General features: G+C 43.8%; 1 protein-coding gene across 2 annotated transcripts in view; it reads right to left on the bottom strand.

The window, feature by feature from the left end:
- gli2a (GLI family zinc finger 2a) overlaps positions 1-15,506 on the bottom strand; it is a 240,026-nt gene that overhangs the window by 51,293 nt on the left and 173,227 nt on the right. For both annotated transcript variants that reach the window (XM_039755278.1, XM_039755279.1), the window contains one exon: positions 13,131-13,325. In XM_039755278.1, coding sequence (XP_039611212.1) covers positions 13,131-13,325 — 195 coding nt within the window. The remainder of the gene's footprint in view (positions 1-13,130; positions 13,326-15,506) is intronic.

Here is a 15,506-nt window from a genome sequence, read left to right on the forward strand (position 1 = left end):
CTTTAACCTCAGTTTTAAAGGATTGTTTTAAGGATCCCATGGGATACCCCTCGCAAACCATTTCACACGCTGCATATGGCGATTCACCTCCGCGAGAAACATGCCTCTATGAACAGTCAACGTAGCTCGGAGGTACATGACATTAACCTGACCTGCACTGCATGTGGCCTCTACGACAGACGAACATAAATGATGCCATTTTTTCTGTGTCGTCGCGTCCGAGTTGTTGGGCGTGGCTCTGCGAGTTGTCGTCGTATCCAATGGTCTTGGAGTTGGTGGGCGTGGCTCCTTCCTGCGTGCGCCATAGGTGTCTCACTTGTCGGCGGCTTAGTGAATCCACGCCCCTTCCGGCGTGCTTTCCATGGTCGTCTTGCCTTAGTGAATTATATATATAGATTCTGTGTGTGTGCAAGTGTGTATCATATATATATACACACATACAGACAAACAAACTAGCTGTGCTACCCATGTAAGATGAGTTGAAACTTAAGCAATCGACGTAGACCTCAGCAATAATGTTTGCAACGCACCACATAGGGCCTATGTCTCTGTTATGTGCCAATTGCTATGGGATTCGTAAATGCATGTCATCTGTTGGAATGACAGAGACTGGACTGGACAAACACATAGAAAGATACACAGACACTTATCCTTTTATTAATTTCTTTTGCAACATGTTATTTTATTAAGGTGTATGTACACACACACACACACACACACACACACACACACACATATATATATATATATATATATATATATATATATACACATATATATATATATATATATATATATATATATATATATATATATATATATATATATATATATCTACTCAAAGCATCATGATTCACAAACATTGATGGACTGAAAGCCAGAAGTCTACGTGACCATCATCATCAGGTCCTTCCATGAAAACCCTAAATACAAAGAGGACTGTTTGACTTATGTTAGGTAGTTTGCCCAGAGGGGACTGGGTGGTCTCTTGGTCTGGAATCCCTACAAATTTTATTTTTTTTCTCCAGCCTTTGGAGTTTTTTTTTTTTGTTTTTTCTGTCCACCCTGGCCATCTGACCTTACTCTTATTCTATGTTAATTAATGTTGACTTATGTTTATTTTTTATTGTGTCTTCTATTTTTCTATTCAATTTGTAAAGCACTTTGAGCTACATTTTTTTGTATGAAAATGCGCTATATAAATAAATGTTGATTGATTGATTGATACTGAGGTGGGCTGGCGCCCTGCCCGGGGTTTGTTTCCTGCCTTGTGTCCTGTGTTGGCTGGGATTGGCTCCAGCAGACCCCCGTGACATGAGATTTGTTTATACAGAGCTAGTCAATTCATTGGGTGACATAGGTGGCTGTCTAAAAGGTAGTGCCATCATCTGATGGACCGCATTAATGAAAGTTAAGGGGCACATGCTCTGGACACCAAAAGAGAACCTGTGACCTTAGTAGTATGATAATAATGACAATGGTATGCTGACAAAGGGATGCCCTTTGTATTTCTGAAGGCGTGCCTGCTGCTCCCCCACAGGTCGACCAACAGTGATGATACTGAGTGGGTAGTGTTACCTGCTGTGTGCTGTTTATGAAAGTAAAAGTGCACCAAGGGTCATGTGGTCATTAATATCTGTGGTATATGCACAAAGGGCTGCTGTTTGTGCTATTGAAGGGGCATACATTCTGCACAAGAATGGCCACATCCACAATATGTTGTTGAAGTCTAACTCACTTTGGATAACAATCAACCCCATCTAGGGTTTTAACTTTCACTGCATGGATATATATATATATATATATATATATATATATATATATATATATATATATATATATATATATATATATATATATATATATATATATATATATATATATATATATATGATACTGTGTATATGCCCATATATTTGTATATATTGTGTTAGGTGTGCAGGTGGGAGGTAAGCACAACCACCTTGAACCTCGAGGAGGTGCTGCCACTTACTGTCCTTTCTCTTCCACCTGCAGCTCTAAGAAGATGAGCAATGAGGTCATGTGGCTCCGCCCCATGTGCTCAGATGAGGCCCTGCCCCTTTGAGTTGGGTTGCCATAATAAGGAGATGTGCCCAGAAAATGCTGTTTTATTTGAACCCGACCTTGCTTGAGAATGGAGCTCTGATGTGACTCCTTATCTCATTTATGTAGCGGATTTAAATCATTCTCTGTTGTGCTCACTTTATGTCGTTTTGTACTTGATTTTGTCGAGCAATTAGAAGGGGTTGGCTCAGTTTGCTTGCAGACATTTTTGTGAACCCCTCACCTCCTTCTGACTGTAACCATGCATATATATATTAGTCACAGAAGAGCATTTTTGAGGTAAGGACACAGACGCCATTATCTGCAGAAACACTGTTGCTAACAGACTCTCTTCTTTCGCTCACTCTCTGGAATACGCAATCCACTGACGTCACTTCCACTACAATCCTGGGGAATTCCTGCAGGATATTAAAAGAACGGGATTGCCAGAAGTTAGCATTCAGACCGAAGCCAAAACAAAAAGAGTATGGAGCTCCACAGCGATGAAGCAAATCGCATACCCTGTCTGTGTATCTGTGTTTTTATGTGCCAATTAGGCTGTTAAGTCTCTGGCATTCCAACAAATGGCACATCACAAACATTTGCGGGAACAGAAAATGCATTGCATTTGCTATTTCAAAAGAATGACACATCACAAACATTAATACTGCATTTATGAAGCCCCTACCAAGTGTCATATAGACAAATGCAACTGAGGGCACGTCACAAACATTTGTAGTACTTATTACTACAAATGTTTGTGATGCGCCATCTGTTGGAATGACAAAGGCAATACATTTTTATTACTACATGCGTTATGAAATACACTGCAATAGATGGTTCACTGCAAATGATAATGCTGAGGTCTACGTTGATTATTTAGATTTCTTACCCTTCTTAGATGGGTATCGCACGGCTAGTACAATATAAATTGATAAGAGTTGAACCTACTCAGTCCAGTTCAGGATTACAGGGGGCCAATTCTGGGTGCAAACCTGGATAGGGTATTGGTCCATCCCATGGTATACACACCCTCATGATGTCTTGTTGATTATGGAGCTGGAGAGGGGTGACGTGTTACATGTAGGCTGGACGTGCAAGTAAGAATCTCCCTGTACTTTGTACACCTGATAATATGATTACTGCTGCAACCACTACAACTACTGCTACCAGGCAGGCTTAGAATCACCGACAGGCATAACAAGATTGTCTTTAGAATGAGGACGGAAAACTCGACTGCCCAGAGCAGAATACTTTACAGACAGGGGGGGAACGTGAACATTTCTAACAAGTGGTGCTCAGATTTGGATTCAGTATAATAGACTATGGCTCCTTCTTCACACCCAATGTTGCTGAGATAGCCTTCAGTTTGCCTGTTACCCTGAACTGGACTGAGTGAGGTTATAATATAATATATATGTTCTCAGGGTCAGGGCTGTCACATGTCACAGAATACAGTGACTTGCCTGTGCTAATCAACATCACAACATTATAATATAAGGCATTAGACTTGCGTGTGCCCCGTCTACAGACAGCCCTAGGATTACCCAGTGGCTACTAACCTGACCCATGACTGAGAGTGGCGGTGTGTGTGGCCGTGTTTGGGTGTGCCAGGTGCCGTCAGGTCAGGCTCTGGCTTCTCATGGTCCTGGACTGGATTAAGTGGGATTGATAATGGATGCCTGAGCAATATAAGGTCTGACTTGGAAGTTGAAAGCCCGTCGCTGGGTTTCTCACCACGCCTCTTGTTTGTGAACTGCCAATTTAAAGATGGCAGGAAGTCATTAACTGGCCCAGAAGCAGGTAGGTGAGGAAGACAACAGGCTACAAAAGTCTCACGGATCTTTCTTTTAAATAGGTAAGACATGCAAATTGACCGGCTATGTAAAAAAACTTCTCCCTCTAAGCACTTGCAAAGCACTTCAAAGGAAAGCCTAAAATAAGCTCTAACAAAAATTGCGGAGATTTTTCCCCAAATTTGCATTAATGTAATCGTTTTCCTCGTGGTGACGGGATGAAGCCATTGCGAGCTGGCAGTGTTATTTATCTCTGTTACTCCCTCACCTCAGGGGAGATCAGTTTATTAATGTGCCACTTCCCTTGATAAATTACTAAATAGAACCAAAAGCCGTGTACTCATTTCTCCTCCTCGTTCCTCTCATGATTTATGTCAGCACTGACTGCTCAGCCATTGGCCCCCATTAATTTGCCCATGGAAGCAGGCGTGACGAGCAATGACGGGGACAGAGTTTATTGGCGCACCGTCTTCCCCGTACAAGTCCCGGTGGTGCCTGGTGATATTTGTTATATTTTGTAATGGGAGGCGCGATGGCGGCAGGTGGCAGCAGGTTGTTGCTCCCCCTGAAGTGAGCACAAAAATAGGCAGCCCACTTCACCACTTCCGCCACATCATGATTAGCACAATGAAGGTCACCTGCTCTAAACAGAACTACCGTAAAGTAAAGGCAGCCTGGCATAGCCTCCCACTTCAGACCCAGTCTCCACCTGGTATGATCTTTTTGGATATAGAATGTGTCCGCTTTGATTTTTGTGGTTTCATTTTCTCCTTGGACTTGTTGCCATTTTTATGTTGTCAAGCCTGCATGTCGGAGGATCTCCTCACGGGCTTGACGGAGGTATGTGATAACCCACCGGGACGAGAGGGGGCGCCGTCACTAACATTCTCTTCTACTTCTCTCCCCACGGCCCCCAGGAACTGCCCAGTGAGGGCACTTAGCCCCGCCACTTCTGCTCTGTGCAATATAAGATGCCCAGCGGCCCAGAAGGAGGCGCCAAACGGAGCTCCAGGAAAAGACCCTCAAATCTGTGGTGAAGAAACAAATACTATTATGGTTATACCTACAACCCATTAAAGTGTGCAGGAAGTGAAGGGCTCTGAAGAATTTAGGAATCCACTGTATAGAGACAGATAGACAGAGTGAAAGGCACTATAAAACTATAGATAGATAGATAGATAGATAGATAGATAGATAGATAGATATGAAAGGCACTATATAATAGATAGATAGATATATAGATAGATTGATAGATAGATAGATAGATAGATATGAAAGGCACTATATAACAGATAGATAGATAGATAGATAGATATGAAAGGCACTATATGATAGAAAGATAAATATCTATCTATCGTGTTATAGCGCCTTTCACTCTATCTATCTATCTATCTTATAATTGTTGTCACTTACGTAGTGCCTGTTATTTCATTTCTGTCCATATGTCAAGTACTACTATCTATTATCTATCTTCAGTTTGTATTAATATAGTGCCTTTCATATTGCTCTTTCTATCTATATAAATGATAAAAAACTCCCAGAAGAACAGCAATAACCCCGCCTCCAGGACCGCCCCTTCTGCCTTAAAAGGCCTGTCAATAAGGAAGTCCCCGTCACTTATTTGGTCTTCTGAATGCTTCATGCTGATTTTTTTGTTGTTTATTTCCAGCTGCCATCTTTAGCCTTTTTTAAGGGTTGAGCCTTGTGGACCCCCCAAACCCTCGACACCTTTTTGTGTTCCCTGCTGTCCTTTCCATCATGGAGAGTATTGCCAGCATTCAGGCACCGGTTAGTGAATGTGCACCGGCTTTTTCGAGGTCTGAAGCCCACTTGTCACATTCTTATTGGCTCCGGGTTCCAATTTGCTGTTCCTCCATCTATTTGTAAGAGCAGCAAATTGGCACACGTCTTAGCAAAACAGCAGCTTACCCTGGGAGTTTGCCAGAAATAAAAAGAAAAATAAGCCACTGCTGTAGAGAAATGTTTATTTTTCCTGGTAAATCAGACTAATACCATGACTGCAAAATTTTATTAGAAGTGGCTTAGGCTGGATACGCTCCGAGGCCTCGGTGGCAGACGTTAGGCAGCTGCCTGTGTTCTGTGAAGGCAACAGGACCCCCGTCTCTCTCTCTCTCTGGACGCCTCCTTCCCTGCACAAAAATCCAATACTGCCCGGACATCAGACATTTTCTCTGGCACCAGCTATTGTCCTGGGATTGCGATTTTTCCCACAGGCTCCACTGATTTGATTATTTAACACATTTTTTTTCGACATGTCCTTCTAAGTCTCCTAATGAAAGACAAGGCAGCCTTCTTTTACAGCAACTCCATTAAAGAAGCTGTCAAAAAGAAGAGACTCATGCAAATACTGTACTGTCTGAGGCGTCTGCCCGTGTGGCATAAAATGAGTCCACCCTCTTGATACGTTGATTTATCTTCAATTCATTTACTAAACTCTCAACACAGGAGGGTCGCCATAAGCCCACTGCGACCCTCTCAGTGTGGCCCCCTAGTGGATGAGTCAGACTCTCAAGAAAAAGATCCCACCGCTGACCCACTGTGGGCCCCGGGAAAAAAAGCATCTGCTAAACAAGAAGAAGCAACGCAATAAATGTATTGAAGTATCGCAGGTCCATCTGCTTCCTGCTTGCAGCCGCTTTGCTCACATTGACTTGGCTGCTCACATCTCTGGGCCGGGAGACAGCGGGAGGACAAAATGTGCAGCTGGAAGAAAGTCGAAATGAACAAAGTGCTAGTCTGGGCGTAAGAGGAAATATGATAATCACTTCTAAATGTTTTAATTAAAAAAGCAGACGCGTATTTGGAAAGAAAAATACAAACCTTTAATTTGTTCTCACTTTCATAATTATGTACCAGGAATCCAACTAAGTGAGGAACAAGAAAAATGTGGGCGAATAAATACAACTGGAAATGGGGATTGTCTCTCACCTCCTAGCCTGACCCCACTCTACTCTGACTGTGGGGGGCTGGGAGTGGGCATTGGGCAGACGCCAAGTCCTGGTTTATTATATGCCACCTCATCTATCTATCTATCTATCTATCTATGTGTTACAGTATATAGCGACTTTCATCCCTGTCTATACATCTACCTGTATTATACAGAACAGAGCTTCTCAACCTTTATAGCCCACCAACAGCCTATACAAATTGACCACTTTGTGAAATGAGTATGGCTGTTAGGCTGGTAGAGCCGGTGGGGGTTGTGCTGAGGGAACCATTTGTGATCCAACGATTGCAACCTGCAGCCCAGACAGTACTTGAGAAACATAGATAGATAGATAGATAGATAGATAGTGAAAGGCGCTATATAATAGATAGATAGATAGATAGATAGATAGATAGATGTGAAATGCTCCTTATCTAGCTATCTTATCCTGCTGACTGTACTATCTAACTATATGTTATATAGTGCCTTTCACATAGCTATCTATCTATCTATCTATCTATCTATCTTATTCTGCAGACTATACTATACTATCTATCTATATGTTATATAGTGCCTTTCACTCTATCTATCTTATCCTGCCGACTATACTATCTACCTATTTATTATATAGCGCCTTTCACTCTATCTATGTAGTTATCTATCATATAGCGCCGTTCATATCCATCAATTTAACATATGGTTCCTTTCATTTTGATCCGTTTAATATTTAGCACCTTTCATATCCACGTATTATATAGCGCCATTTCTCTCTATCTGTTATACAGTGCTTTGCGGATTTATAGATTTATATTATGATAGTTACAAACCTGTCATAAATCAAATCATACAGTGCCTTTTCAATGTCTCTTTGTAATGCACAATATAGCTCCTTCATTATTCTCTCCAATATACTCATTATCTGTTTATTCAATTTTTTTATCACTGCTAGAATTATAGTTTAAGAGTGAAAGCCTGAACGTGTGAAGGTAACGACAGAGAATCACAGACTAACACGTTTGGCACGTGGAGATGTTGGCGTCTGCAGAGGTGGCATTCTCTTATTTTATTTTAACTTGTTCTTTTCAGTTTGTTATTTTTCACATATTTTCATAGCAGAAGATTTCCAAATGTTAATTGCTCATTCCAAGCCCACATGTTGGCAGTTGCCCCCTAACACTTTTTTATTTCCTTTTGCTTGTAGTGCTAGCGGTGGTGATCTTGTCTCTCGTCTGATAATTACGCTCATCGTGGATCACGTTCACCGAGAAGGTCACCATGAATTAGTATTAACACTTGTGTTAGTGTTCCGGTGGGAGCGCTTGTTTGCAGATGTTACCGTTAATACCGCCATATGAAACACAATTTGTGCCAAGCATGCTACGTGAGAGGCTGGCCACTTGGCTTCTCATTTAGACAATCATTTTTGCCATGAGAGCTCACCAGTGTGGGCATTAATAGGAAATCTGCTATGAAGGTTACTCACAAAACTAACTCCATTATATATAGCGCCTTTCTACAGTGAACATCCCACATGGCACAATTCCTTGTTTTCATCTATCAACCTATCTATCTATTATATGGTGCCTTTCTTTAATCTATCTATTAATATTATCTATCTACTGTGCCTCTTTTACCGATCTGTACCTATCAGTCTATTTACCTATTGGATTAATTGATTTTGTCTATGAATTTTATAGTGCCTTTCTTGTCTATCTGCAGTATATGTCCCCCTATCTATCAGCCTATAAATTGATTGTAGAATGTTTTTCTTTTTTCTATATATCTATTATATAGTGTCTTTCTCATTTATCTACAGTAAATTTCTCCAGCAGTCTATTTATTGCTTGCATAATTGCTTTCTTTTCTATTTATTATATAGTGCCTTTCTTTTCCATCTATCTCTTTATTTTCTGTTATACAGTATATTGTCTTTCCTATCTATATATATATGCATGTCTATTTATCTATGATTGTATAGCACCTTTCACTCTATTTATCTATCTTTTATATAGAGGGACTTTCATATCTATCCTTTTCTGACAACTATACTATCTATCTATCTATCTATCTATCTATCTATCTATCTATCTATCTATCTATCTATCTATCTATCTATCTATCTATCTATCTATCTATCTATCATATCGTGCCTTTCACTCCATCTATCCGTGTTTTTTAATCTCTTTTAATTCAGTACCGAGCCCCCTTTCATTTCCTTCTCTATTTAACAACGGCAGCCTGGCTGAGTCGATGGCCGTTCCTGATTTGGCCTCTCAGCCGCTCATTTTTTATTCTGCTGCATTATTTTTGAGTGAATGTCCAAATCTGTGAGGACACAGAAGCCGACCGCCTGACCAAGTGAAGCACACCAGAGGAGCGGGCCATCCAGTCGGCACGCCACACTTAAAACTCCAACCTTGTAATTTTGGTACCTACTTAAGAGGGCAAAAAAGATTTACGCGGCCCCCCACTCAATGGCGTTTTTATGCCACTGTTTTTTTTTTCCCCCTCAGCACACATGAAACTGACCAAAAAACAAACATGGGCAGCCCACCGAACAAGGCAGCGCGTTTAGGATGGCGGGCTGTTTACACAAATGGCACAGAGGCTACCTGAGCAAACACGCGCGGCACACCTCCGTGGGATTTTCCAACCAAATGACTCGCTCTGACACGTTATTTTGAATGCAGGGACACGCCGCTGAAAAACCTCACCTCAGGAGTGATGGATGGCATGCTCACATGTCGCTTGATAATTTCAGCTCTTGGTTGGCGCCGACTGCTGTACGTTTGATTCATGTTGTCCGTGCCAGTCACATTATTGCCATCGTCACCTCCTCTAACATTGTCATGCAGTGCTAACATCAAGAGTAGCAACTGCTCCACAAAATGAGAGATGAGCTCAGATTTGACGGGCGATGAATTCTGGGTGGCATTGGGTATGAATTATGAATTGTGAACAACAACTTTAAACATACATAACATGGCACAAGGTGTCCAAAATCACTTTAGAGTCATCGGGGGCTGCAGGATCAGACTCCGAATGGGACACCCGTTCAGTGAACTCCCCCAAGTACTGTAGGGGTGGACAGTGGGACCCCGAGTTCAGATCCAAGTCTGGGACGGTTATGATGACAAGCCTCTGTAAATTGGCACAAAGCGAGTGGGCCTAATGGGGGCATTTCTAGGGGCTGAGATGGACTGGCATCCCATCCAGCATTGGGTCGTGTCGTATAGCATAAGGCACCTAGGATAGGCTCCTTCTCTCCATCTTTCGAATGCAGAGTTTGAGAAAAAAGAATGGGCCATAATAATAATAATAATAATAATAATATCAAGTTTTCAAAGGTACTAAATGGAGTTAGGGGTCTGGTGCTCACCCCGGCAGCACTGGGCACAAAGAAAGAACAGCTCTGGACCAGGGCCCCCTCAAACTCAGCCAGGAGTTGATATTTATAGACTACAGTAAGACATGGGGAGAACATGCAGCCTCCACAGAGACCAGGCGAGGGGTTCAAATCCAGTTTAAACTTGATTAGATAAGTCAGTGAATGTGATGTGATGCTTTAGGACACCTAGTGGAGACTAAAGGTAATTCATTCAGGTTTCAAGTCTGGAAATGCTTATTCATATAAACTTAATTCGAGATAAACTATGGAGATTTGGAGAAGATAATAATAATAATAATAATGGGCAGCACAGTGCCCAGGCCTGCTGCACCCCTTCACCCAGCTCACCCACATTCAACTGCTGTCTATATAGCGTCTGCACATCCCCTGACGTCTGCACAAATCTTCCTCAGGTCCTTTGCTTTTCAACCCACATCCCTAAAGATGTGCAGCTTAAACAGACTGGCATCCCACCCAGGGTGGGCACCTGCCTTGTGCTCAGTGTTCAATGTTGCCCCTCCTAGGCCCCAAATAGAATTAGGCAGGTTTGTCAATGATCTGTTACATCATAATCATCATCATCCTTCATTTTCAACCCCACTTACTCCGAGAAGGACAAAGGGGCAGGAATTGGGCACAAGGCAGGGCGCCAGTCCACCATCACAGGGTAAATGCATGTGAAGACAATGAGGAAACGTTCAAACTCCACACATAGAGGGGACTGGGATGTGAACTTCGGTCTACTTACTGCCAGGCAGCAGCGGCAGCAACACTGTCACTGTGCCAATATGACACCCAATAATACTCATCAGTTACAGGGACAATGACAAAATGGACAGAAGTGTATGCCACTGGCCAACATGGATATTAAATGAAGTATTGTGACCCTGAACTGAATTAAGGGGGTCTGAAAATAGATGCATGGACAGATGAATGCTAATTTGTTCATTTAATTGCACTCTAGACGCCATGTGTGACTTTGTTCGGGTTATGTAATTGTGGAGGATGTGATGGGGGGTGTCTTTCTTTATGGCTAATGAAACACACAGTTAGGGTGGGCTAGGGTTAGGATGGATGGATGCTGGGTCCATCCATTTTCTGAATTTGCCTTCTGTGGGGAGTCCTGAGCCATGCTGATTAATGTGACATCACACAAGAAGGTGCTTCATGTTCTAATGCCCTATGGCCCCATCTACCCTTCCATTATTGGGCCCTCTTACCCCAGAAGGTCTCTCCCGGCTGTATCAGATGGGGCTCATGCACCCCCATTAGCCCCATCAAGTAACTTCATGAACTAGAATTTGGGATGTGAGGGCAGAAACTCAAGTAGGTGCAGAAAAGCTCACAGTAGCACAGGGAGAACACGCAGTCCGCTCACAGAAATACAACCAGCTGTGAGATTTGAGCTCAGAACTCTGCAGCTAACCACCACTTCACTCAAACGTAATCTCGCTGCTCATTGGTCATTCAGACAGCCCACCATGGGCCTAGACTGTGACATAAAGGGAGGGATGGATGGTCCACAGAATCTTTATTTGGTGGATCAAGCTTTATCGGTACCCCGCCTTGCACCCACAGCTTGGTATCCATAAACACTGGACCACACTAGAGTGTGAGGGGACAATGGTGGGACACCATTATAGTTCACTGAGCAAGCTCATTCAGAGTGTTGGTTGCTTCACCAGCAACCCTCTAGACATACAGTAAGTGGAGACTGGAGGGGCACTGCTAACGGTACAGTCCAGCTTTATCAGTGACCATGTGGGCAACCCACCTTGGACCTCAGAGCTCAGTGTCCACAGATCCCAGACACCCGCTGTTGTTTTGCTGAATGATGGATGGACATGGCTCCTCGTATTACCTTCATCTCAAGTGTTGATCAGTGGCCCTTCTAAGCATCCCACCTTGGACCCGCCGCTTAGTGTCCACATGGACTGGACCACACTGCGGGGTTAGTGGACGACGGCTGGACAAAGCTCTGAGTGTCTTCATCTCAAGTGTTGATCAGCGGCCCCATTCCACCTTGAGACCAGTGCTCAGTACCCAGAGAGAATGGACCCCATTGTGGTGTAAGTGGACCATCGGTGGACACCACTTACAGTAGAGTTAGGTCTCTCAAGTGATATTGGTGACTACCCAGGCATTGCACTTTGGGGTTTCAGATGCTTGACCTCGGTGGGTTTACTGGGGGTATAGATGGAGATGGCTCCTAATATTTTTACTCAAAGTCAAAGTGGACATCTAAGCATCCAATCCTGGACCCACGGAGATTGGACCACTCTGTAATGCCCACAGTACCCTCATTTAAAACTCTTCAAGGTTTAGCATTTGAGCTCTAGGCATCCCACCTTGGACCCCCAGCTCAATACCATAGAGAAACTGGACCACTTTGTGGTGCGAGTGGGTGACGTTTGGACAAAGCTCACGGAATCCTCCTTATAAGTACTTCAAGTTTTTTCAGTGACCTTCTAAATGTCCGTCTTTGGACCTGCAGCTCAATGTCCACAGAGCCTGGACCACCTTGTGAAGGAAGTGGACACTGCTTACAGTACGGCCAGGCTTTTCAAGCTTTATCAGTGACCACCTAGGCATCCCACTTCGGGATCTGAGCTCAGTGTTGAGAGATGCTGGACCACTGACTGTGGATGATGGATGGACCCCCCTCCTAATCCGAATGTGTCAGACTTTGGCAATGGCCTTCTAATCATCCCACCTTTGAAACCCCCACCTCAGTGCCCTGATAGTGTTAAGTGGACGATGGATGCTCACTGGATCTTTACTCATAAGACCACCTAAGCATTCCGACTTGAACTCCCACAAATACTGAGCCACATTCTGGACATCGCCCCCCCCAGTGTTACCCCCACTGACGGACCCCGACAAAGGTGCTTTATCTCGGTTCACGTATCAGACATCGACGGGTCAGACAACTTACCGTCAGCGGGATTGATGTAATCGGGGAGGTGTGCTGCGGCAGCCGCTGGCGCCCCGCTCTGCATGAGGATGTCCCCGTAGGGGCTGCGGTGGGTGGCCATCAGGGTCATCTGGTGGTAGTAGTCCGCGGGGCTGGCACCGGCGGGTGGAGGCGGCAGTCCAAAAATACCCCTCTCTTTCAAGTGTTCATGTGTAACTGCGTGGGGAAATAAAGGAGGAAAAATGTCAAGAAAAGCAGAAACATAAAAAAAAAGCAAGACCCCCGTCTGACCGACTCAGCAAGCAGCGTCAGACTGCCGTGTCGGGCCCCCTCAGCTTGGGTTTCTTAGGGGGCTTTGAATGACGCTGCTTTGGGCGTGTTTGTGTGGACAAAAGAGAGCCGAGCTGGGGCCTCCACATTCCTCCGCTTCCTCAAACTTATAAACAATCGCGAGCAGCTCTTCACAGCCTACACAGCGTCGGACCCCCGAGTCCACAGTGCCAAGGACAGGGGAGTGGGGGCAGGCGCAGGAACATTTCAGACGTGTTGGACGTAGGGATGCAGGTCGGTCCCTCGACACCCCCGCTTGACTGACCGTCTTCTCAGATTACACGGAGGCCCTCCTGCCCTGATGATGACTAAAGACCTGAATAATCGGGAACATCTTGTTTTAAAGAGGGGGCCACCAGAGTCGGGCACTTTGTTTCTTAAAAACCACCATTTATGGTTTTGTTCCTCACCATGTGCCCTGGCACAGCGGGTAGCACTGCCTGCTCCGAGTTCTCAATTCAGTTCCCACTAGCTGCTGCATGGAGTTTGCATGTTCTCTTAGTGTTCTAGTGTGCTAAAATCTTTATTCCTCACCATGTGCCTTGGCAGAGCAGGTGGCACTGCCCGCTCCAAGTCCTCTTATATTCCCAGGTGCTTTCCGTGTGGAGATTCCATTTCCTCTGAATGTTCTCCTGAGTTACACTTTTTATACATTACCATGCATGATGGCGCAGTGGCTAACATGGCCTCCTCCAAGTCCTTTAGTCGATGCCCATGTGCATTTGGTGTGCCTTGTGCATGTTCTCCCAGTGTTCTTCTGTGCTGAAATTTGTATTTCTTCCCATGCACATTGGCACAGCAGGTAGCACCAACTGCTCCAAGTCCCCTTGTCTTCACGGAGGTCTCCCAGTGATTTCAGAAAATTGTATTTCTTCCCTAGCACGTTGGCACACTGGGTGGCACTGCCTAGTCTAACTCTTCATTTCCCATATACTTTCTGTATGGCATTTCCTCCACCTTGAAATATTCTTAAATCGCCATGCATGATGGCAGAGTGGGTCGCACTGCCTCCTCCAAGTCTTTTAGTTGATCCCCATATGCATTTGGTGTGGATACTGTATATGCTGACAGTGTATTTGCTTGTGTATTGAAATTTGAATTTCTCCCCAGGCACACTGGCACAGCAGGCACCAAAATATACTCTAAGTCCTCTTTCTGTATGGTGTTTGCATGTACTCCCAGTTTTCTTGTGCTTTGACATTTTTATTCTTGAAAATGTTTACTGGCACAGCCCTGTTAATTATTACGTCTTCTCTGTGGACTTTGCATGATCTCCCAGTGGTCTTGTGTGCTTAAATTATTTCTGCCCATGCACGTTGGCACATTGAGTAGCACTAACTACTCCAAGTTAGTGGGACCTTCTACACACGGGTCCACGTGTGCCTTTCTAAAGGATGGCCAATCAACTGAGGTGGCCACAGGTGGAGTCCACTCAAGTTCTAGAAACATCTGATCACAACGTGGAGCGACACAGCAAAGGCTCTGAGCACTTCTAGCAATGGCAGATTTCAGTTTTTGATGTTTAGTACGTGTGCAGACCTTTCTGAAGGCATGTTGTCACTTTGTCACCATAGGGTCACTGAGTGCAGCTTGATGGATAAACACAGCAGATTCCTCCATTTCAAATGAACTCTACAACACAATAAAAGTGTTCAGAGAGTGGAAGTCCCCCGAGTCCTCACTGTTTAAGAGTTCAAGTTGAGGGGGCAGACTTGCATGGAGGAATATTTCGCACAAAATTAAATAAATAAATAAATGCGCAAATAAATAAAAGTAATGTGAAATAAGAGCCTAAATCAATAAATATGTCATGAAAGCAGAGCAAAATTAAATAAATGTGTCATGAAATATGTTTTTTGTTGCGTATTTATTTATTTATTTCATTTTGTCCGTTTTTTACGAGTATTAAGTCAGGCGCATATTCAAACAACTTTACAACTCTGATCAGTGGCAAAGAGTGTAGTCGAGTCCGGTCCACCAGTTCTTCGATATTTTCAATAATAGTTTCATCTACATCGGAGTCTGAAAGGGCCGCCAACATTGTAAGTTCTTCCGATAAATCTTCAA

The sequence above is a fragment of the Polypterus senegalus genome, chromosome 6 (assembly GCF_016835505.1).
Source record: "Polypterus senegalus isolate Bchr_013 chromosome 6, ASM1683550v1, whole genome shotgun sequence".
Classification (NCBI taxonomy): domain Eukaryota; kingdom Metazoa; phylum Chordata; class Cladistia; order Polypteriformes; family Polypteridae; genus Polypterus; species Polypterus senegalus.